Source organism: Lissotriton vulgaris, chromosome 5 (genome assembly GCF_964263255.1).
Source record: "Lissotriton vulgaris chromosome 5, aLisVul1.2, whole genome shotgun sequence".
In the NCBI taxonomy this organism is placed as follows: Eukaryota; Metazoa; Chordata; class Amphibia; order Caudata; family Salamandridae; genus Lissotriton; species Lissotriton vulgaris.
In genome coordinates this window covers 435040734-435065577 of record NC_141693.1, presented here as the reverse complement: position 1 = coordinate 435065577, position 24844 = coordinate 435040734, and the positions used below count along the sequence as shown (strand labels likewise).

General features: G+C 45.7%; 2 protein-coding genes across 3 annotated transcripts in view; one reads left to right on the top strand and one right to left on the bottom strand.

Moving 5' to 3' along the window:
- RASSF4 (Ras association domain family member 4) overlaps positions 1–24844 on the top strand; it is a 568816-nt gene that overhangs the window by 204565 nt on the left and 339407 nt on the right. The gene's annotated exons all lie outside the window — the stretch shown is intronic.
- Positions 726–24844, bottom strand: part of LOC147711041 (uncharacterized) — a 36231-nt gene continuing 12112 nt past the window's right edge. The window contains exons 2-4 of one of the 2 annotated variants that reach the window (XM_086921854.1): positions 17738–17870; positions 3983–4072; positions 726–2522 (exon numbers count right to left, since the gene is read on the bottom strand). In XM_086921854.1, the coding sequence (XP_086777980.1) occupies positions 2396–2522; positions 3983–4072; positions 17738–17870 (350 nt within the window). In that variant the 3' untranslated portion in view covers positions 726–2395. The remainder of the gene's footprint in view (positions 2523–3982; positions 4073–17737; positions 17871–24844) is intronic. The other variant, XM_086921855.1, reaches the window with a different exon arrangement.

Sequence of the window (24844 nt, the reverse complement as noted above, 5' to 3'; positions counted from 1 at the left end):
ATTGTTGGATTGGATTTCTCGGCAGGGAATGGGGTAGGCAAGTTATGTTCTAGCCAGGTTACGCAAGTTCGGGGTTTGACACTTGTAAAAAAGTAGGCAGGGGAAGTTGTTTCCGGAAGGTTGGAATTTGGGGGTTGTGTTTTGTTGCATTGATGTGTAATGCTGTAATGTGCGGGTGGGGGCGGGGTCAAGATAATCTAAGGGGCGGGGTCAGGTATATGGTTCATTAGTGAGGTTTAGTTTTATAAGGCGTTTGCCAAGGAATTTCTTATGTGATGTGCACCTGTTTCAATAAAGCGGCCTTTTTCACACAGCTCTGGGTTTGTGGTCTGCTCCCTCCACCCACCCCTCCCTCTCAAAAGTCAGCTGTGAATGCGCAACAGCTTATGTTTAAAGGACCTTTGCTTCACACCAGTGCCAAGCGCATGACGTCACCAAGGGTCTCAGTGAACACAAATAAGGCAGGTGGGAGTGCAAAGTGAAGCTGCTATCGCACATGCTCCAGCCGCCCTCTTTTGTGTTTACTACCCCTCTTATGTCTTTACTGAGTACCCACTACAAGGTCAGTGGGCTAACAAAGAAAGGTCTGTACGCGGGCGTATTCGGAGAACGGCTCTAAAGAAACAAAGGAAAGTATTCTGTATAATGTGAATCATCTGGCTTCATTTAGGTAGCCAAGTGTTCTCTTCGGTTGTGTTTACCTTTACTAAGAAAGACCACAGACATTTAAAATCCTTCAATAGTCACTTTATTCTCAAAGGTCTTTATTTGACAGAAAAACAAATATTTTATTATTATAGCTGAACACAGGAAACATACTATTACTTTAGAAAGTTTATTCAAAGGTTGCTCTTTCTCATCCTATCAAGTTGGGGAAAGGGTCAATGTTGGTGAATAAACGATCACCAGTGCACTGGAACGTGCTGTATAAACCCATGCACTGTATTTTCTATCATGTATCTGAGTGTCCGGAGACGATGAGCTGTGTAGTGCAGCCATAAGTTTATCTTGTAAGTTTGGAAATGTGCCTCGCGACTCCATTTCCGAGGGAATAAATAGCAGGGGTCCCCCGTATACTGACCAATGCTCCTACCATGGAGCCAGCGAAGAGCAGGAAAGTTCCCCTGTCCTACAACCACAGAATCATAACTCCTGCCAGGGCTTCATACTCGTTCCAAATATGAGTTGCCCACCTAGGCCCAGCACACAGTCCCCAACATTCCACACATCCAGCTTCCCATAGTATGCTTAGGGTTAGCTGAGATGGCAGCCATCTTGTCTTATCAGGTTCTTCAAGGTTCTTAATATAGACACTACTAATTTGATTTGACTTGGACAATAACACTTCAGGCTAGAGGAGCTCATGCCCTGACTATTCGTGTCCCAGACCAGATTCTGGGTAGAGCTGGGTTTCACCCCCTTGCCAAGCCTCCATCTTTCTCGCTTGGGGTTTAACTGGCGATGGATCAGCTATTCATGAAAGGCTATTATTTAGGTGAGTAGCATACCTGTCATCCATCATTTCTTTAACTTGAGACGGAATCATTGAACTTATGGAAATGTCCAATCTGCTTGAAGAATCTGTGCTCTACCATAGAGTGCTCATGGATCATGCGGGTTCAGACAACAGGGGTCTGTTGGTATGCAAAAGGGTTGATTTGAAAGTGGTTACCTATGTGTTGGGACTTTCATGGTGTGCTTCGATGTCCAAGCGCATGCCGTGGAGGCCTGGGGCCTGTGATGTTACTTGACTGCTTGAATTGTAAGTGTCCAGGATGAATTATTAACAATATACTTGTATCACAATCTTTAATGTCCTGAAATTACTGGTTTATGGTACAAACTGGTCCTGACACAGCTTTAAGTGTGCCTCTCGGGTCTGGTACTTAAGAGCTTAGGACAGCGTTAACAGAGCTATGAAAACAGAGCTATGAAATGTTACTTGTCAGCTGTAAGGCAGCTGCAATAGTCTCAGCAAATGGTTCCCTGCTGCCCCAACCTCGATGCCTCGGATGGCCGAGCTCAGAGTTGATCCAGCTTTCTCCAGACCCATTCTAGAGGTAGTATCTTTAAGTCTGTGTTGGGTAGAGCTCTTCTCTATGTGTAAGGGCTGAGATCAGGGGCGCTGGAGTCAATCTGTCCTCTCTTTCGGCCAGATGTTCAAAGCATTGTAAGCCAAGGGCATTATCCCAAAAGAGTATGGTGTGGGACGGAGATACTTCTCCAGGAGAAGTCATCCCACGTTGCCCTTTTCCACTTTGAGTATTTTACCCTCTCCATCTTTGTTGTGGAAAGAATACTGGATTCAAGAGCTCCAAGAGGTCCACAGAACCACAGTCTCTCCATGTGCTGGTGAGCCAGTATGGCCACAGGTATCCTGAAACCCAACCCGGGATTATTTGTTTTTCTTCTGCTTCCGCTTCTTCTTAGTCTGTTTGTTCAGGGTTTTGTTCTTGCTTTCCTTCGTCCTCTGCCTTTTCCTCTTTATGCATTCATTTTTCTTACTTTCGTTCTTTTTAATCCTGTAGAGAAATGAAGTCAGATTACTTCCCAGTTCAAGTTTGGTTTCGCCTATGGAGGGCATTCTCCTCCATTGCCTTTCCTAACACCCTCATAGACTACATTGGGTTACAAACCCTGCAGATCTTAACATCCCAAAGTGCTACACTGAAGTCCCAATCCTCAAATCTCACACAGCTGGTTCCTGAATTTTAAGGTCTCTTCTCTGAAGATGAGCAACAAGCTCCTTAAATGTGCTGATACTCTGATGTATGCTGGGGTCTGAGACTATAATTGTAAATTCCCCATGATGAAAAATCTCAATAGGATTGCCTCCGGATCAAATCCTGATTGGCAGATGGTTTCCCCCAATCCTGGGGGACAGGTGAGGAGGGTGGTCTACACTGGCCATCCTGCCTTCTGCTGTAACCACTGAGGTCCCGATTCACAAAGGTAAAGTTAGACCTGAAGTTTAAGTCTGGACCTAAAGTCGAAATCTAGACTTCAGTTCTACGCTTAGACTTCAGGCCTAAATTTAGCTTTGTGAATTGGGCCCTGAGAGTAGAAACCTTGGCCAGGACAGAAGGATTTGGTAAGGGGGGGGGGGGAGAATTTAGAGGCACTGGTCCCAGGAGCTTCACTGTTGCTAGCTCATGTTAGGAGGTGTTCATTACCAGCAGGCAGTAAACCTCCTATTGGGAGTGGGCCATTAGGGGAATGGTAGGACCAATGAAATAATCTGTCGTGCCATGGTGTGGAGTTTGTCATGGCTTACGGTGTGCTAAATGTGACAGTAATCTGGAGTGGGGTCTGATGGAGGTAGGACAATCTGTCATTGCTTCCTATGAGGGCAGATCAGGAGATTACCCAAGAAACTGATGCTTCTAAAACGGGGGTGTTCTCGGCATGTCCAGGAGGGTCAGATGTTCAGGGAGTAAATATAAGATACATTTGCATGAAATTAATCAAAATGGATTTCATTGACATAATCTGTGGTTATCATGAAATTGTGGAATCGATCCATTCTTCTTCGACATGTTGCCCCTCCCCCACCATACTTTGAAAGATCAGTATGGCCAACTTAGTGTTGATACCATACCATGCATGCCTGACAAAAGGTCAGCTGGTATGTGGCCTTCTGGACATTTACACCAATCACTTTGCCTCATCCTCAATCAGAGTACTTAGCTGCCATGCTCATGACCCATGGACACTCAGTCCTTGCAAACTGTGGTCATCCTGTAAATGGATGTAGGGGTGTTTCACCATCAGAGGGACGTTATTCTGCTTGGCTGAGTCTTGTGCATAAGATTGTCCCAGCAGTACCCTGGGTTCGAAACCAGAAGTAGGCCCACCCCACCCAGCCCATCAGAGCTCCATGCAGTCAACAGGAGGCACAGCCATTCGTAGCGCAGTCCCTGTGGGAGGCAGGCATCCCCTCGCCCATCCCTGACACTGTCCCCATATACGAGATGAGACTTGCCTTTTCCAGCAGGCGAGCAGCTGCTTCCCTTGCTTCTTGAAAGGGTCCAGGCAATGCTCGAGTGGCTTGTTCCTGCCTTTTAAATGCAATCTAAAAGAGAAAACAAAGACTGTTTAACACCGGCCATTCCTGGGGAGTGTAGGTGAGGTGTGAGGTGGAAGTATGTGTGTATTTGGGGCTGTTTGTCGATCCAGTGTATGTGCAAAGGTGTGTTGAACGATTGGCACACTAAGCAGTTCACCACCAAAACTAAGCATTTTTGGTGCTAGTAGCAGATGTTTGTTGTACAGCTCAGTGCGGTCCTTGCTTCAACCGTGAAAGTATGAATGACTGATTCGGCATGCTGGCATTCAAACCTATGTTTATATGGTTACATTGAGACTTCCTTCGTGGGATTCATCAGCTCACTGAGCCACCAGACTCTTAATAGGGCAGTGTGTGAGTGCACAAACATTTGGCATTTTCTGCATGTTGCTTTTTGCGTCTGGCTTATGAGCGCATCTGTCAACTGACCTAATGTGATAAGCTTAAAAATTAACTTTAAGGAGTTCTACAGAGAGGGACTTTGGCTCCGCCTACATGCTGGTGGACAGGAGTACAGGTTTCGATTGAGCAGACATTGTGTTCTTCCAGAGACTTGCCCTCCTGGAGTTGTAATCATTTCTTTATTAAATTGCATGAGCCAGAGTGCTTTGTCAAGTCCAGTATTGTCTTACCACAGAGTAGGAACTTCAGGTCAATGTCCCCACAATGCTATATGTCTCCTAGATAATTACGGGTTTTTTTCTTCTCTGGAAGCAGCACCTTTCCACCATCAGCTTAAGAGATACCTTACCATGGCACTCCTTGAGAAAATAGCGTGTCATTCTTTCTAATTCAAAATTTCAAGGTTTATGGTCTGGAGAGACAGGTTTTATACTCCTCTGCTCCCGAAATCTAATTTAATTCTTAATTTTAATTTATTGTTTAATTTTTTAAAAATTGCATTACTAATATATTTAGTTTACTTAAAACGTAACATTTGTATGTATTAAATTAAAGTACTTATTTAATATGCAGTATTTTTACATTACCCTACCCTGAATCCTACAAACTCTTACCATCCCTTAATGTTACCAATCCTTAAACCCTGAAAAACCCTAACTACCCCTTAACACTACCTTACATGAACCCTAAAAACTCATACTATCTAACAATACCCATCCCTGAGCCCTAAAAAGTCCTTACTATCTCTTAAGGCTACCCTTCCCAGAACCCTAAAAGCCCTTCATACTGCTTAACGCATCCCTTCTCAGAACCGTAAAAATCCTTACTATCCCTTGATGGTACCGTTCCCTGAACCTTAAAAACCATCACTATCCCTGAAAGCTACCTGTCACTAAACTGTAAAAAACATTTTTTTAACTCACTACCCCTTAGAGCTACCATCCCTGAACTCTTAAAAAAAACCTTCCTTCTCAAAACTACTCTTCCCTGAACCCTAAAACAATCCTCACCACACCTAACACAATTTCCTGACATTAAAAACCCTTACTACTCTTTCAAGCTACTCTTACCTGAATCCTACAAAACTTTTAACGCTACCCTTACCTACAGCCTACAAACCAGTTAATGCTACTTTTCCCTGAAGCCTATAAAATCCTTAGAAACTTCTTACTGTCTCCTAATGCTACCCATCTCTGAACCCTGAAAGTCCCTTACTACCCCTTAACCCTATCCTTCCGTCAACCCTACGAATCCTTAACTATTCCTTGCCTGAACTTTGAAAACTCTTTACCAACCTACTCTTCCCTGAACCCTAAATGCTGTTCCCTTAATGCTACCCTTCCCTGATCCCTAAAAACCTTGTAACATTACCATTCCTGACCCCTAAAAATCTCGAACCCTTAACACTACCCTTCCTTGAACCCTAAAAACTCATTGCAACCACTTAATGCTACCTTTTCCTGAACCTTAACAACTCCATATTACTCCTTAACACTACCCTTTTCTGAACCCTATGAGTTCTTTGCTATCCCTTCACACAACCCTTCCCTGAACTCTTCAAAAAAAAAACTTACTATCCTTAAATACTACACTGCCCTAAACCCTAAAAACGCATACTACTCCATAATGCTACCATTTCATAAACTGGAAAAAATGCAGTACCCCTTAATGCTACCTGTACCTAAACCCTAAAACCCCCTTACTAGTCCATAACCCTACCCTTCCCCGAATCGTACAAACCTATACCCTTTAACACTACCCATCCCTAAACCATAAATACCATTACTATCCCTGAACATAAAAAAAATCTCTGTACTACCCCTTAATATTAGCCTTTACTAAACTGCAGACCTCTTTACTATTATTTAATGCTACCTTTCCCTGAGCCCTAAAACCCTTTTCAAGCCCCTAATGGTACCCTTCCCTGAGCCCTACAAATCCCTTAATGTTATTCTTCCCTAAACCCCTTACTTTCCCTTAATGCTACTCATCCCTGCACCCTAAAACCCCTAGCTATCACGTAATGCAACCCTTCCTTGAACCCTAAAAATCGAGTTCTACTTCTTAATGGTTCCCTTTTCTGTACCCTAAAACCCCTAACTCCTTGAACCCTAAACATGTGCTACAATAGCCTTATAGGCCAGCCGTAGCAGGCTATACCGGCTATTAAAGGCTCGCTCCTGCGGCTCGGGCCTTTAACAAGGGAGTGGGACTTTAATAGCCAGTATAGCCCTGTTACGAAGGGCTATAAGGCTATTACAACATTCTGCCACTAGAGGGCATAATGGTCTAACAAATAAAACAAAGGGTTCTCGAAGCTCGAGGGGATTTAAATCCGCTCGAGCTCCGAGAGGCCTTTGTAAAACATTGGAATGTTGCTCTGCGGGCCATTACTGGCCCGTAGAAGCAGGGAGCACTCCATTGTCTGCAATGGAGCTCCCAACATTCCAATGTTCTAATATCCCTTAATGTTACCCTTTCGCTACCCTTTCTTGAACCCTACAAACTCCTTACCATCCCTTAACGCTGGCTCAGGGACTCTGCCTGCTGAAAGCAGGGGAAGCATGTGGATTAAGAAATTAGAAAGAATTGGCAACCATATTACTGACTCCCTCGAAATTATCTAATTGTTAAGGGGAGCCTCGGGCTCCCGCTTACAATCCTTGTTATTTCTAACACCACCTGCCTCCCCGCACTTAAGGGCCCCAATATCAGGAATTTTGGGAGGAGTTACCTGTGATTTCAGTAACATCCTTTAAGGCCCTTAGTGGCATCAAGCAAGATGGGAAAGTTTACCTGTCTAAAGAGCTACAAGAACGCTTTTTAGGGAATCAGTGGTAGAACTTTACAGGCTACATTCTGCTGTTTGAGTACAGTTAAGCGTTGCTTTATTTCCAAGGGGGAGAAATGAGCACCGCCCCACTAATGGCGTCATTTGCAGAATGTTGGATGTTTTTCTGTTAAGCAACAAGTCCATAACAGCGGTACGACAATCAGTTATCATACAATTACATTTAAAGATAAATGTGCAAGCATGGTTTCTGTCTTTTCCCACAATTAATGTTGTTGAAGTAGCACCCGCTTGTCACGTATGCTCTGGTAATAAAAACCATGGAATGCAATACTTTTCTCATAATACAAAAATAGTGTTTAATGCACCAAAATACACTTGGCACATTTCACTGGGTTGTTTTACAGCTTCCCACATATTCTAAATGACCCCCAAAGCAGTATATTATAATTGACAAAATATTAGCGCATGACGGTTCTACGTTGTTCCTAATAATAACCTCTCTAGGTAAGGTAAACATCCCTTTTTAGGTCTGGCTTGATAGTCCAACTGTGTGGGCGACATATTTTTAGCAGTTCTTTAAAATATGCACAGAGTGGGCTTTGGTTCCACCCACATGGGCAATACTCTATCACCTCATGCTGTCAGCTGCCAGTGTATCATTCCGCCTGCCAGGAAGTTCTTTCATCAGCCTGCATGAAGAGTGTTATGGAAAAAAAACTAAAACTATGCTGTCCTCAGCAGTTGCTTCTTTTTCTCTTTTATGCATTCTCTACTGAAAGCAATTTTCCTACTTTTTTCCTGCTTTGGCAAAGCCTGTAGGACAGGCTTTAGTGTGATAACATTTATGCTTCCAATACATGCAAACAGCATTTCTGGGTGCCCTTGTTTACATTTGTCAGTTAGTACATTAATCCCAGACCTACTTACTTTTCCATTGGCTATTTCTATATGGGATTTACAGCTTTAAATCTCGCAAATGTGAGACATATTGCTATTTTAAAAAATAGTGCCCGGAAACTGTAATTAAAGCCTACAAGTAACGACACTCGTAACAGGGGGTGTCGCTTTGGGGAGTTACAAAATGAAACAAGGAAGTACTAAGGGGGGCTACTAAGCCTATTGACCAATGAACAACCACAGTTTACAGTGGACAAGAACACAAGCCAATGAAAAATATGGGCGGAGCTTAAAGTCCCTGCCCGAATACAGCATGCCTCTCAGAGCAGCGGATGCGCTGCCCAGGCTTGACCTAAAAACAGACCCACAGAGGAATGTTAATTTTCTCCCATATGCCTTATCTGTCGTCGTGGATTTGCCAGCATGTGACACACATACCCATAGGTCATATATCTGATGAAGCTGCAAATCCAAAAATGTATACATTTTAAAGATTCCCCTGGTGACTGCCTATGGATACACCAAAAAGCGAGTTCACGGAAAAAGGTCGGAAGCTCTACAAAGTAAAGGCTGACAGAAGAAAGCCACAGTGCAGCTCTTTGTGATTCGACTTTCCCTGTAGTGACTCAGACCATAACCAGCTTTATGGAAACCCCATCACATGAAGCGATCATTCTCGGTTTATAAAAATATTTGGTTGCTAGGGAACTTTTTTCACCGGCTCAAACCTCGCAGCCCTATCTGAACACATGCACTGGTGAATAGTTCTACATTTCGCATATGTAAGACCCATGGAGACATACCGTCCTTTTTCAGGTCGAAGCCTACCAGACAGCAGAGCTGCTGCTTGAAAAGACATATTGGTGATCTGCTCTAGGACAGTTCTGCCACAAGTGCTTGCTTTCCAGGAAGTTTTTTTTTCTTTTTCTTCAAGTACTCCGTGAGAGTGCAAGTTTTATACAGCTGTCTTCCTTGTAGGTTTCTCTAGAACCCCCCCCCCCCTACACCATCCCATATCATTCTCAGGCACAGAGTGCTTCTGCCCAACTTCCCCTCCACTACTATCTTGCTGTGTGCTTCTGTGTTTATGTATAGTACAACCTCGGCCCAAGAGCATTGAAGTGCTTTATGTGAGCACCAATTACTTTACACAAGATCTCATTCACTTATTAAGCGAGGGAGGGTATGTGATGTGCCCAGATCACAGAATGATGAGCCGAAGCCAGTCTCGAACCTGAGTACCTAGTTCCAAAGTTGGCAACCCCAACAGTTGCACCACATCCTTTGCCTAAGCAAGTCATGTCCTACTTGGTCCGTTATGTAAATAAATGATTTGTTCGTCTTTCCTGGTGGTGGTGGTGGTGGGGCCGGGGAGCTAGGGCTTACGGCCAGGAATACAGGCGGTTTTAGGGTTCAGGGCTGGGGAGGGAGGTGTGGCAGGGGGTAATTTTACGCTCAGGGCCAGGAAAAGGGGCAGTTTATGGGTTCAGGGCTGGACAGGGAGGTGCTGCAGGGGGCGATTTTAGGGCTCAGAGCCAGGGATAGGGACGGCTTTAGGGTTCAGGTCCAGGACAGGGGGCAGTGGCAGGGTGTAGTTTTATGGCTCAGGGCCAGAAAAAGGGGCTGTGGCAGCCGGCAGTTTTAAGGCTCAGTCAGATAAAGGCATATGCTTGGCAACACACAGTGTTCCACACACCTCTGCCCTATGGTAGAGAACTCCATCCTCAACGCTTCCAATTCCGGATTCCGTAGCAATCACAGCAGTGAGACAGCCCTCCTCGCCGCCACAGATGACGTTCGCAAGCTCCTCGAACAAGGCCACACCATGGCCCTCATCTAGATCTCTCCACTGCCTTTGACACCATCTCCCTTCACACTCTCACCGCCAGACTCCTCGACATCGGCATACATGGAACCACCCTCGACTGGATCCACTCCTTCCTCACCAGCAGGACTCAAAAAATCAGGCTCCCGCCCTTCTCTGATCCCACAGAATTCAGCTGTTGAGTACCCCAAGGATCATCGCTCAGTCCCACGCTCTTCAACATCTACATGGCCCCCTTGCCACCATCGTCAGACAGCTTTGATTCAGCAGAGTATCCTACGCCAACTACACCAAGCTCATCCTCTCCCTCACGAAGGAACCTGACACAACCAGACTCAGCTTCCAGGAAGGAATGAAAGACGTTGCATCCTGGATGAGCAGCAGCTGTCTGAAGCTCAACTCTGAGAAGACTGAAGTCCTCGTCCTTGGGCCCACCCCTCAGCATGGGACAACCACTGGTAGCCCACCACCCTTGGCAACCCTCCCACCCCCATGGACCAAACTTGGAACCTCGGCATCATACTAGACTCCTCCCTCACCATGACCCGACAGATCAATGCCGTCACCTCCACCTGCTTCCACACCCTCTGCATCCTTCGCAAGACCTTCAAATGGTTTCCCCCCGAATCCAGAAAAAGCGTAACCCACACACTCATAACAAGCAGACTAGACTACGGAAATGCCCTCTACGCCAGAATCAACAAATCCCTGCTACGTAAACTCCAGCCCATCCAGAACACCGCAGCCAGACTCGTCCTCGGCATCCAAGGACACAAACACATCAACCATCACCTGCAAGACCGCCACTGGCTTCCCGTCAAAAAGAGAGTAAACTTCAAGCTACTCACCCACGCCAATAAATCCCTCCGCAACACCAGACCCAAATACCTCAATGAAAGTCTCCTTCCACTTTGCCAAGAGAAACCTCCGCTCCGCCGCCCTCGCCGAAACCCTGTGCATCCACAGAGCCAGGGCGGGTGGAAGAGCCTTCTCCTAGATCGCTGAAAAGACCTGGAACAAGCTCCCTATCAACATAAGACTCTCCCCTACTCTGCACACTTTCAGAAAGCGCCTCAAGACCTGGCTCGTCGGCTGACTCGGAGCTGCACCATGTGCCTTGAGACCCGCACAGGTGAGTAGTGTGCTTCACAATTCCCTGATTGATTGATGGAATCTTTATGGCTCTCTCTTGGAACCCCTCTCTGTTCAAGTTCTGGGTCGGTTTTGGTTCTCTATGTCCCAATTTCGATTCTGTCTCTCTCTGGTTCTCTTTCTCTGACTCTGACCCGGTATTTCGTCAGTAGATGCAAATCTGTTCACAATGTCTGTTTACCTCTGTGAGCGGATCACAAGGCCTCTCATTTAAAGTCTGTTAACTCCCTAAGGATTCTAGGAGTTGTAGTTCATTGACATACCAAATGTTGAAAATGTCTAAAGACAACCAATTGCTACTGTTCACATGAGACTGGATCCCTGGGTGAGTGAGCCATGTGAGCCTATCTAGACTTTTGGATGTAGTGTTGATATAGGTAGCTTGTAACCTTTCTAACAGAGTATGTACGTGGAGTGAAACATGTTGCATATTAGTGTTGAGGTGGTTGCATGTGGCGTCGTGTGTGTGGAGATGATGCCACATTCAGATGGTTGAAATGAGAATTACAGGCATGATCAGCAAGTGGACATTTGTATCCGACATGCATGGTAAAGGCAGGTTCATTGTAAATGATGCATGGTAATGGTCATGTGATTATGACCGCGTTGTAATGGCTTTCTCCCGATGTTGCGGTGGTAAGCGGGTGTGATATATGTGAGGGTGCAAGAAATCGGGTTATTAGATAAGAGGGATGTGGGCCCCACTAAATTAAGAAGTACAGTCCTTTTCATAACAACAAAAGTGACTAAACCTGTGAATAATCTCTGGTAGCCTATCGCAAAAACAGTCAGGCTTAACTTGGAGGCAATATGTAAAGTATTTATGAACAGCTTAAACAGTAATAAAGTGAAAACACAACGCAGGAAGAATACCAAACTAATGTAGCAAAAGACAGTACATTTTAATAAAAAAAAGACATAAAAACTGCAAGAATCTAATATGTAAAACCAGAGATGGGAATATTTAAAGTTTCAAGCAAAAAAGCACATAAAGCTCCCAAAAGCACAAAGCACCAGTGACGGTTATCTGATTATGCTGAACCAGGTCAGGCTCAACTTCAAAAGTTAAGGCTGAATACGATGGAGCGCAGGTCGGATACAGGGACTAGGTTTGTCTCAATGGAAAGTTTACCTTCTAACTTAGACCAGTTTTCACATGCAAAGCTCTCGTTGATGAGGTAGTGCACAGTCGGGCTAAAGGCTGAATCTGGGGAGCAGCTCGTTAACAGGGGGTTGCTTAAATCCCAGGCTTCAGTCATAAATTCACATCATTGGGGTACCGCAGTGACCATGCTGCCGGGCCGAAGTACTGCTCGATGATCAGAACTTCCCGTTGGCAGGAAACACGGGCGGTTGTTGTCAATACGAGGAGCTATGGGCAAAGAGGTCTGGGGTCTGTATCCAGGCAGGTCTTTTCGGCAGTCAGAGGCAGCTTCAGTGTTGGCCTGTGCGAGGCAGCAGGAGCCGGTCCTTTTTGAAGCAAAGAGATCAAAGCCTCTGGTTTTTCACCTGGAGTCCAGGCCTAGCAGTTTTGAGGTTGGAAGAGTACATTCCAACACCAGCCAAAGGTCCAGGACGTGTAGGGCACCTCTTGGGGATTAGGACTCACTCCAGCAGAGTTCAGGCATGTTCAGTTGGTAGTTGTCGGCTGGGCATCGGAAGCTTATTGAGTCTCTGTAGCTCAAACAGGAGATCAGCCATCTGACCTTGGAGTCATTTCTGTGGTCCTAGGTTCAAGGCAAGCAGGTCCAGTCTTTCTTCAGGCTTCAGACAGCAAGGCAGTCCTGCTTCTGAATCTCCACAGGTCCAGAGTGGTTCTCATTCCAGGTTCTGAGAGTGCCACTTTTATAATGCCTACCAGCCGGTGTGTGGAAGACATCCCCTTTGTCTAACCCTAAATTAGTTGTGGTCAGTTCTTCCATTTTCCCTGGGCTTGATTCCAGTCTGTCTAGGGAAATATTGGCAGGCATGCCCAGGCGTGGGCTGCATTTGCCGGTGACAGAGAAGGGGTCTTCTAAAGTTAGGAAGGGGATAGATACAACTCCCAGGCTACCCTTTGAAGGTAGGCAAGTGCTGGGTACAACCCCCAAATGTCATTCTGTTCAGGAGAAGAACACCCTTCCCTGAACCCAAGGCCTTTTTGTCCCCTGTCTGGAAGGAACACACATCACACCACAGTAGTCATTAACAGTAATATGACCCTAGGTACTGGCAGAAAGCCATGTTTGGTTCAGGCTAAAAAATTCTGACTTTCTAAAAGTAGCATTTGCAAAATGGTTATTTACAATCTGAATTTACCATTCAAGATTATTTTAAATGACAATTCACATGAGTGAAAGAAGTATTTCTCTAGCTTTCCCAAACCGAAGTTATCACTTTACATGTCATAAAGAAACACAGATCAGATCTATGGGAAGGTAACCTTGACAGAGTGATAAATAAATTTGGAGGTTTTTGACATCTGAACATGTACACATGTCCTACTTTTCAAATATCATGTACCCTGAGCCTTTATGGTCTACCTTAGAGGTTTATAGAGGTGACCTTAGAGGTGACATATGTTTTTGAAAGGAAGACTTAGGCCTGGCTAAAGGTTTATTTTAGAACAATCGGAACGTATTTACGATCCTTTCATGGGCGCACAGCTTCAAATTGATAGTTGGTGCTAATTTTCAAATATTCAATAGCTTAGTTGATCATAGTACTCCAAAGTCTTCTTATAACTTAATATATTATTCAGTCTATACATCGCACGTGTGAAAATAAGTCTTTGAACAGCTTCTTGTGCCTCAGATATGCTAATCCAAGCTTTTTTCTGGGCATGAAATTTCAAAAGACAAACTTCTTCTTCAACAGTGAATCATATGTTACCCAATGCATTTCGAGCTTATAAAAGCTCTTCTTCAGGCGTTTCACTATAAATGGAAAAACATATGTCAGTGAATTGCATCACACAAACCTTAAAACATGCACAATATACTTTAAGTTAAAAACGATATCATCACATCGTTTTTACTCCATGTCGTCTCTTACACCTAGTCAAAAACGGCGTTTCCCCTCTGCAACCGTAACTTGAAAGTTACCTGAACAATGTCCTAAGAGTCTTTTTTGATGATTTAAAAGGTTTATTTTGCCAGGTCGAACTGGCTCTTTTAAAACTGCACTACAGGCTGCAGGGACATGCCTGAGACATGTTTTACAGGGCTACTTTAGTGGGTGGCACAATGAGTGCTGCAGCCCACATGTAGCATTTATTTTACAGGCCCCAAGTACATGTAGTACTATTTACTAGGGACTTATAAGTAGGTTAAAATTCCAATTGGGTGCACTGACAGGATCGCACTCTATGCGGACGACGTCCTCTTCTTCCTCACGGATTTAAATAGATCGGGCCCCCGAGTACTGGAAATCATGCGCATATTTGGCGAGGTGTCGGGCCTCTGTCTTAACCCGCGCAAGTCCACCCTATGGGTGCTGGGTGACGGGGCAGGTGCGGGCTCTTGGGCGTCGGCATTGCAGGTGGCGGCCGGGGGCATGATGTATCTTGGAGTGTTCCTGTCCGAGTCCGCGGCGATCTCATGGGAGCGCAACGTGATACCGGTGTGGGAGAAGGTCCAGACGGATATTGAAACATGGTCCCGGATGCCTCTTACCATATTTGGTAGGTCTGCGATCTTTAAAATGGTCGCACTTCCGCGCTTTTTATATCCGCTGCAAAACTATCCGCACCAGATCGCACCTCAGTGGTTCCGGCAGGTCAATTCTGTCCTAGGCCTCTTCTTGTGGGCTGGGGGTGCCGCCAGGGTGGCGCTGCGTACATGCTTCCTATCCACGTATTGTGGTGGTCTTGCTACCTCGGACTTACTGTCGTATTATCAGGCCTCCCATTTGTTAGTACTGAATGAATGGTGGTACGGAGATGGAGGAGTCCCGGCATACGCTCTAGAGCGCTCGCTGATGGGGGACAATACGCTGCACACAATCCTATACTCGGCCAGACTGCGGAGGCAGCTGCCCTGTGCCACACAGGTGGTCTTTGCGATTTGGCGACAAGCACTGCATCGCATGGGCTGGTGGGGTAGATTGACAGCGGAGACCCCGTTGTGGAATAACGGGCGACTCCCCGCACTGGCCTCGCTAGCGGGGTTTGGCAGATGGGATTCTATCGGGATCTCTTCGCTTGGAAACTTTATGACCGGTGTAACTCAAGTCATTCCAGGACCTTAGGAACGAATTTCATATGCCCAAGACCCAATTTTTCAGGTACCTGCAGTTTCGTCACGCGCTCGCGCCTAGTCTAGTTGGTTTGGAGTCACTGCCGGAATTCAGCCCAGTGGAAGCGAAAGTTTTCATGGGAGACCGCGGGGATAAGAAGGTATCCCGTATCTACCAAACACTAGTCACTCACTGTTCCTCTTCCCTACTTCCATTAAAGGAAACCTGGGAAAAGGATGTTGGACCTCTGGATGAGGGTGATTGGAGGGAGGCCTTGGAGTCCCTGCGTGGGACCGCTATCGCGGTACGACTCCAATTAATCCAATTTAAATATTTGCATAGGGCTTACTATACACGGGAGCGGCTGTGGAAGGCGGGCCTGATTGTGTCCCCGGAGTGCCTGCGATGTGGAGCTGAGAGGGGTACTCTGTTGCATACTGTATAGTCTTGTGCTGGCCTGACTAGGTTCTGGAATGGTGTATGGAGCTGTCTGTCGAAGGCACTGGGATGGGATCTCCCCCGCACCTATCGTTTGGGACTTCTCCATGTACTGGAGGGCGTGGGAGGGAATATCTAAAAACGTCACCTTTGTTATTGGGTCTGGTTGTGGCCAAGCGGGACTTGGCACGAGCATGGAAGAATGAGCGAGCCCCCCCACTGAGCGCATGGAAGGCTGGACTAGACTATTTTATGGGGCTAGAGCGCCCAGTGTTTGAGGCCAGAGGATGCCCCCGAAAACATTACAAAATTTGAAAAAGGTGGGCCGACTATAGGGGTTTAACTCTGGAGCCTCCAGCAGAACCTGACGATGGTCCGGATCTAGACGATGGACTTCAGGCCTAGGGAGGCGCATGGTGCCTGGCATGATACAAACAGTTACTCGAGGCTTACTGTGATAACGTGCACTTGGTTAGGGAGTGATAAGGGTGGGTAGAGGGGTTTTTGGGTGGCTGTGGGAGGTGGGGGGAGATAGGGGGGGTTGTTCTTTTTATTGATTGGGTCTACAAGATACTGAGACATGTGTTGATATTTGGCAGTGATCTCCTGACTGTGGAGAGCTGTGTATATGCCTTTACCTGACCAATCAATAAAATTTGTTGTGAAAAAAAAATTCCAATTGGGTGTATATCAATGTTATTATGTTTGAAAGGGAGAGAAGTATAGCACAAGCCCTCCTGTTACCACTGTTTAACAGGAGTAAAGTGTGCAGAGTCCTAATACTAACAAAACTGGTCAACCAAAAATAGTGTAGTAAATGTAAAAATCTAGGGCAATAGCGCACAAATAACTCCAATAGAGAGTGTAGCAGTGTGTGTGCACAATTGTATGAGAGCATGAGAAGTTATATGTGCAAGGATGTTACAGTGTAGTGAAGTGTTTGTGAGCATGCACGAGGATATAGCAAATTGTTAGTGTGAGTGCATTGTGTTTGGCCTTTTGTGAGTGTTTGAGACTGAGTATGATGTTTGAGAGGATACATAAATGGGTTTATCTGAGATACCGAGTGACTATGATGTGGCTTATGAGAATGTTTTTTAAAGAAATGCAAATTAAGTTAATCCATGGGAAATCCCCTATCGTACAGTATGAAACCTCTATTAGTTAATGCACTGCAGGGGTCTGTGCCTGCAACCAGAGAGCCACAGAAGAATTCAATCCTGATTGAAGCAGTGGAAATGCACTTTGCATGTTCTCCACCCAGGCTACATTACAGCCTGGGTGGAGAACATGCCCAGGTCCCCAGCCCCTGTCTCAGCTCCGAACCACGTTGCTCAGATGAATTACGACACTGATATCAGCAGCATCGTGATTGGCTGGGGGCATCTGGAAGCCTGGGTGGTTCCTGTTCCTTGTTCCTGCGGCAGAGGCAAACAGGGACGTTCTTTTTTTTTTTTTAAAAAAACATTTATTTTAATTCCCTAATCCCCCCCCCCCCCCCTCCCGTCACTGCCCCTCTACCAGCCGCTACTGACTGAAGCTAATACAGGCTTCCAGGCTCCCTTTACATTTGCCGATTGACCCGTTATGCACATTTACACTTCTTTCATGCAAACAGGCACCCTGGCAAGAAGGACTGTTTACCTGTCTGTTCGGCTGCAGTTTCACAGCACAGGAGACTCCCTGCCTTACACTACAGCTGAAGCATTTCAGTTCTCGGAATTAACCGTCCAAGGCGGTTATCTTTTTACAGAAAGTAGGGGAACTGTTTCCCTTACATTAAAAAAGTATGGGTGCGTTGTGCCCCTCCAATCCCGCCCACTTCGACCACTGTATGCTTCTATGTCGGAAACAGTCTATTTGGTTGCAGGAGTCCTGAGTGGCCTCTACCTACTCTATCATCATAGCCAGGTGCCTCGTAGTTGGCGGTCTCTGTTTCAGTACTCACACGAGTTCCGGGACTGGGCAGTGGGATCCCTTCTCATTCACTGAAAAGGTTTTTATGTGTCGTCGACGAACCAAGCTGATGGTCTTCGGACACCTGCATCGAGTTGGGATGTGCAGGGCCTCTGCTGTGTGTTCTGAAACCAAAAAGATGATAAACCTCTTAACGAGAAAACTTTTATTTTTTTAATAGTTATTTTGTAATCACCACTCCCTGTCAAGTTCAGGTATAAATGCTTTCATGTGCATGGGAAATAAAAGGCACATTGAGTTCAGGGTGGACTGCTCGATTAAAGCTGGAAAATGATTGCTCCTTGTCTGGGGAGGTGTAGCGGGCAAACAAAATGGACTGGAATGTGGCCCGAGCGATTGCCAGGATTTAGACTTATGCATTCCACCCACAACATTTTGTTATTTTGATGAGAAAAAGGGTCAATCTCAAATGTTAATGGAAGGTATTTTTCTTTTGCATGTGATTAGGGTAGATCTGTGTAATTCTGATGTTAGCCTCTGCACTATTAGCAAATGGCTTTCGTTTAAGTTATTGATGCAACCTACAAACATCTCCATCTGTCTGTTGAAAAGGAGTACCATTTAGCTGGGTAAAAATAAACATCCCCTATTCAGCGCCATGATGCCCATGGGAGAACGTGCGCTTTACAAATATACATTTTATGTTACGTTGTCAAAAGACCTAGTGTTGTGGACAATACAAAGTCTTACAATGTACTTTGGGTCAATCCATTGCAAATCATTGGTTGGCTTTCCTGTCATTCTCATTTGCTTGCTTCTTATTGGTTCTACATCATATGTTTATCCTGCCTCTGCAACATAGTTTATTTACCTATGGTTTTGATCGGATGACTTTTGTTCACTGTTCATATTCAGGAAACTACTTTTTTCTTTAGAATTAGCACTCCATTATGCTTTTAGCACTTCATGGAAATGCCCGTTTGTGGCGCTCTACCCCTTGCTCTAGTGAGTTACTCCCATTCCAGCTCTCACCAGTGCATCTCCACCACTTCTCATCCCACTTAGCTTTCTTTAACACCATGGCTGCTGGAGACTTTCATCTGCTGTGCTGGGCCCTAATGTAAATGGGTGTGGTCATGACGAGCTCAGCTCGTCATGAGCACACGAGAGGTGTACCTTATGACGAGCTGAGCTTGTCATAAGCATCGAAGGGGTTAAGAGCCCACCCTCCATTGCTCCCCCTCAATATGAGTGGCTCTGAGACTTCTTGGCCTCTTGCATCCTGCTAGATGGCACATGCGGACTTTGCAATGAGGTCTAAAGTTTGAGTGGGCTCAACACCTAATGAACCTGTCAAATTGCACCCAGATTTCAGAGGATACTGCAAAAGATCTGCAGTGGTGCGTGCTTGACCAAAATTGGACTAACGGCATACCCATCTTCCTGCCCCCACTCGAAGCCGACAGTCGTGACTGACAATTCGCTATTGGTTTGGGTAGGTTAACCAGGAGAGGTGGAAAACAGTAGACTTTGGTCTCTGGCAGAGACCCATCTCCAAATTAATTTGTTGAAGTTGCAGCTCATTTGCTTGGCTACTGTACATAAGAGTGGCCAGTCCAAATGTTCACTGACAACACCACCGCCATGTGGTTCTGTAGCAAGCTAGGCTGACAGGTGCCCTTTGCCAGGAGGCCCTACACCTCTGGAACTGGGGGAATTGAAAGGGCATCTCCCTGGTTGTGAACCACCTTACGATATCTTTAAACCACAGGATGGACTAAAGCAGTCAATGACGCCTAGATGTTCACAAATGGCTGTTACAGCTGGAGGTGGTGCTGGGTGTCCTTCAGCAATGGGGAGCTCCATGGCTCATTATCTTTGCCACCACAAAGAACAGGCAGTGACCACACTTTTATACCTCAGAGTGCCCAAGAAAGCTCTCTCACAGATACCCGTTCTGCCTAGCCTGGAGCATGGGACTACTGTACACCTTCTGTCCTCTACTGCCCCCAGTTTTGACGACGATCAGGAACAAAAGGATCCAATTAATCTTAGTGGCTCTGGATTGGGCCTGTAGAGTGTGGTATCCTGAGGTTCTAGCCACAAGCATCTGTTCTATGATTAGGCTGCCACTTTAGGAGGATTTTCTGTAACAGCAGTAGGGTAGCTTCTTATTGATATCCTAGCGGGTGGGCATTCATCTATAGAATCGGTTTACGCTGGTAAAAGTTTATGCCCTGGTGTAAATCCCATCATATGGGCCCATTACAAGCAAAGTTAAGGAACATTCTGCTTTTGTGTTGTCTTTATCCCTGCAAGGTCTTGCCAGGGGCACAGTTAAAGATTTACTTGTCTGATCTTTCGTTTTTTGTTATTTACCGTGCCAACAGCCTTGTTTAAATTACCGGTTGTGATGTTTTTCCTTAAAGGTGTGGTCCATGAGTTTTCACTCGAACCTTTTCAAATGCCACAGTGAGACATTCATTTGGGTCTCACTTTTTTCTTACGTGTACCCCTTTAGTACCAACACACAGCTGTCCTGACTCTCAAAACTGTCTTTCTCATAGCGATAACTTCAGCTCGTCGCATGAGTCCATTCAACCGCTGTACTCAACCTTTTCTGAGACAAATTGATGCTGTGAACTAGTGCGGCATTCCGGCCTAAGAGGCCTTTTTCTGTCAGACAATGCAACACCCATCCTGCATTTTTAACTCTATTCCACCTCTCAAAAGAGGAGGAGGAGGAGGAGAGCCTTCCTTGTTTGGACCCCAAAAGAACCCTCAACTTTTACATCGATCGTACCAAGGACCATCTCTTTGTGTGGTTTGCTGGGGCAAAGAAGGGTAAGGTGGTACAGATAAGGAATGCTAGTCCTCTGTATTAAGATCTGCTACACATTGGAGAAGAAGTTGCCACTGGCCAACTAGATTAAGCTTGTAGCTTAATCTAGAACTCTCTCTGGAGCGCATTCTCTACCAGACCACCCTATAACAATTTAAGAAGCGAAAATCCTGCCAGCCTAACCTAGGTCAGTTCACATGGTGCACATCCTAGTACTGCATTAGAGCTCTCCTCAAAGGGAACATCCTTCTAGCGCAATCGACAATGCCCCGAGGAGGGCAGAACCTGCTGCCAGTCCACATGACAGCACTAGGTTAACGGAACGCTCTGCCTATACACCTACAACACAGCAGGAACGTTAAACCTTTCCAGTATTCTCTGGAATGTTCCGAGGAGAGGGCAGCCTGCTGCCAGTGCGAACACACTAGAATGCAGCTAGAATAGAACACTTGCCAGCACACTCTAGAATTATAGATGGCTAGTACACGCTCTCAGTACATTCTTGCACTATTTTTTAGAGTTTTATATAGCGCGAACTAGACCCGAGAAATAGGGTATTGGAGTGCTTTACATGAGCACCAGTTTAGTTTCAGATGGACACATTCATTTTTGTTAGGCACAGGGAGATTAAGTGGTTTGCCCAGAATCACAGGATGTTGAGCGTCGTTGCCGAGACACGAACCCGGTTCCCCAGCTCCAAGGTCGACCACCCTAGACATAAAGCTACATCCTCTCCCCAAGCGAGAAGGGAACACAATAGAGCACGATTAGAAAGGTATACTATACGTCAACACTCGGCAACAGTTCGCAGAGGATACACTCAGCCAATACATTCTAGAACACCTCGACCATCCCACTGCCCCCATTCGCACTTGACAACTTTTAGAACTGTGCAGCCTGGCAGCACCCAACACATCTAATTTGTAATCGTAATTTTATCATTTGTAAAGCGTAAATAACCAAAAGGCAGCAAAGTGTTATAACTGGCAAGAATAAACGGGGGAGACCAGCAAAGGTCATTATGGTTGTGAAAAAGCCAGGTTTTCACATGCTTGTGAAATGTGGTGTACGAATTAATGCTAACAATATGTACAGGGAGAGTGTTCCATATCCTGGCCGCTGCCACAGAGAAGGCACGGTCACCCCATCTCGCCTTCTTGAAACTGGGTAAAATCCGCTTCCTCCGCCCAGCCGATCTCCAGTGTCTGCTGGGAAGATACCAGTTGAAAATGGTTCTAAAGTAATAAGAGCCCTGCTGGTTGAGGGCCTTATACACCTGACACACGGCTTTAAAGATCTCCCTCTTCCTCACTGGAAGCCAGTGCAGTGTCCACAATCCCTCCCTCACCGAGAGATGATTTGGACAATCCAGCTCCAGCCTGAATTTTGTTAAGCAAATATTGGATAGTGTTCAAATACAGAGCGTTACAGTAGTCAAGGCGTGATGTTATGAGCGCAATGACCACTGACACTCTTAACTCATCTGGAAGGAATAGAAAGATCTTAAGGCACTTGGTGACACTCTTACGTCCTCAGGAAGGAAGAGGACGATCTTCTTAAGGTGCTTGATGATCTAGAGACAGGAGTTGACCGTCCTATGGAACCATGAGTCGAATGCCAGAGTGTTATCTAAAATCACTTCGAAGTTTTTAGCGGACGTTCCTGGAGCAGGTAGTGGACCGCATGTCTCTGGCCATCAGAAGTCAGTCCAAACTGAGTTCTCCAGCCTGAAGACCACAATCTCCATCTTCTAGGCATTCATCTTGAGCCAATTGTCTCTCATTTAGGTGCTAACTTATACCATGCAGACCCTAAACTTGTCCACTACTCCTGCCCAATTGCCAGCTATATAAACAATGATTAGGGTATCGTCCGCATAGGGCAATACCTGAAAGCCAGAGGAGAAAGCAAGTTTTGCCAGAGGGGCCACATAAAGATTAAATAATGTGTGACTGTGGGAGGACCGTTGCTGGCCCCACAGAGAAGCGGGAAAGGTTTATCCCTAAAGTCCCCGTGGCTCACTATTTGGGTCCTATTCACCAGAAAGGATTCCAATAGATTTAAGAGGAAAATATTTAGAAAACTCCAGGACAGTACTGCAAGTATTGCACACCTTGCAGTAAATTAATTTAAATGTGATCTGTTCAAGAAGAGCACATACTGTTACACAATTCTTATCTTGGTACACTCTGCAAGGGCAGTCAAACACTTTATCCAGGGCACTGGACGTATGAGATTGTGCGGCTGCAGCTTTTGTCTCATAATTATGGATTTGCCGCATGTGCCACATAATTCACCATCTGCTGCATAATCTGCAGATTTCAACAAAAGAATTGTTTCCATCTCATATGGTTCAAAAGATAATAGAAACGCAGCAACATGTCTTGCTGCACAGTAGAAGGCCCTTTGCAAATGTTGACTGGGCACCTTTCTATTGCTTATTGTTATAAATGGGTGTGAAACTGGTACTAATCCGATGCAACCTATATGCTCACACAGTATTAACAAGCGTTAAAATTGAGAAGATAATGAGGTAATGCTTGCACAAAATGTGCTGCTTTATGCCACATACTTTGCCTTTTCTTGTCGCATAATTTAGTCAACCCTGGCGTATAAATTGGCCTTCCGCTGCCACATCCATCGGCCTCGCTTTAGCAGTGCACACTTGAACCCAGTATTCCAAAGCTGCCAGTTTCTATACCACATGGAGCCTGGCACTCACTATTGTATCACAGCACCAACTTCGAAAACTAAAAATACTCTGGCTGGTAAAGATCCCATAAAAAACGAATTCTGAACGTTCACCTAGATGTGTTGTCAAACTTGTTCTATAAGTTTTATTACAACCAACAGTGTTACGTAGTACCGTATTTTCCGGCGTATAAGACGACCTTTTAACCCCTTAAAATTTTCTGGAAAGTTGGGGGTCGTCTTATACGCCGGATACAAAATTAGACTGTTTGTTTTCATGGTTTTTTTCAACAGCGCGGACTGCTCCTGAAGGTTCTCGCGCTTCCGGCCCAGCCGGAGGTGGGGGAGGGTGGCTCTAATCCAGCCGGAGGTGGGGGAGGGTGGCTCTAATCCGCCCGCCAGCCACAGAGGTGAAGAGTTGAAGAGCATTGCATCCTGGGGGCTCCCGCGCACAATTGGCTTTCAAGCCGCAACTTCGCTCCAACTTCGCCCCTACTGCCTGGTGGGTAACCCCGAGGCCTCCCGCAGAAATTGGCAGCCATAATGCCGGAGGATTCCCGCCGGAGCATTGCATCGGTGGACAACGCTGAGGATCCGCAATAGCATCCACGGAGTCGGAGGACGCCGCCGGGCACTGGAGCTGCTTCACTGCGGTAAGCTGAGCGTACTCGGAGGACTAGCGGGTGGAGAGATTACGGTAGGCTTGCAATATTCCCAGCATACAAGCAAGGTGGAAGAAACATTTCCCGGTATAACAAAATACATGAGGTAGCAATCGGTACATTACAAGAGAAAAAAGTGATAAGTGTGCAGGTTATAAAAGCGTACAAGGTACAAGTAGAGCGTTGGACTGTGCTGGAAGTGGGGGTAGTCTTGGGGTAGTCTTATACGGCGAGTATAGCACAAAACCTAAATTTGATCAAGCAAAGTGGGGGGTCGTCTTATACGCCGGGTCGTCTTATACGCCGGAAAATACGGTACTAATGAACTAGTTTACTAGGCTTTTACCATTATATAAAAACATCTGAATCCTTTAAAGTGCGGTACTTCCATGCAACCCCTGTCACCAGCACCAGTACAAATTAACTAATGTGTCTTATTGTGCTTCTGTTCAGCTGGGGTGTGGAGGGGCTACCCATGATAGTCCTCGGGCCCTTCCAAAGCTGCAAAAAGTGCAAACAAATATTGTGGATTTTAAAGTCTTGTCAAGTATGTAAAAGTTGACAGTGCTTAGAAGCCGTAGGAGTAACCGCAGTAGCTAAAATCAAGTATTAAGAGAATATGAATTTGTGGAGGAATTTAAGAGTAACATATCACGTATTTCACATACAGTGGGTCTTTTGGTGTGACAGCAGAGGGCGTTTCATACTTCGAAATAGAAACGAGTTTCTTGGTAGCTGTTTTCTTTACACGCACAACAAGCAGGGACGCGCGTCTGGAAGGCACTCCCTTCTCTGTCTGTGAACGGGGAAGGGATGCAGGTTAGATCCGTTTATTATAGATTTTCTCGAGACAGCATGGCTTAGTTACAGTTTGTGTTTCTTCTCGAGTGTACAAGCATACAGACTCCCGGTAGACTTGTACCCTCATTTGATGACGCTTATA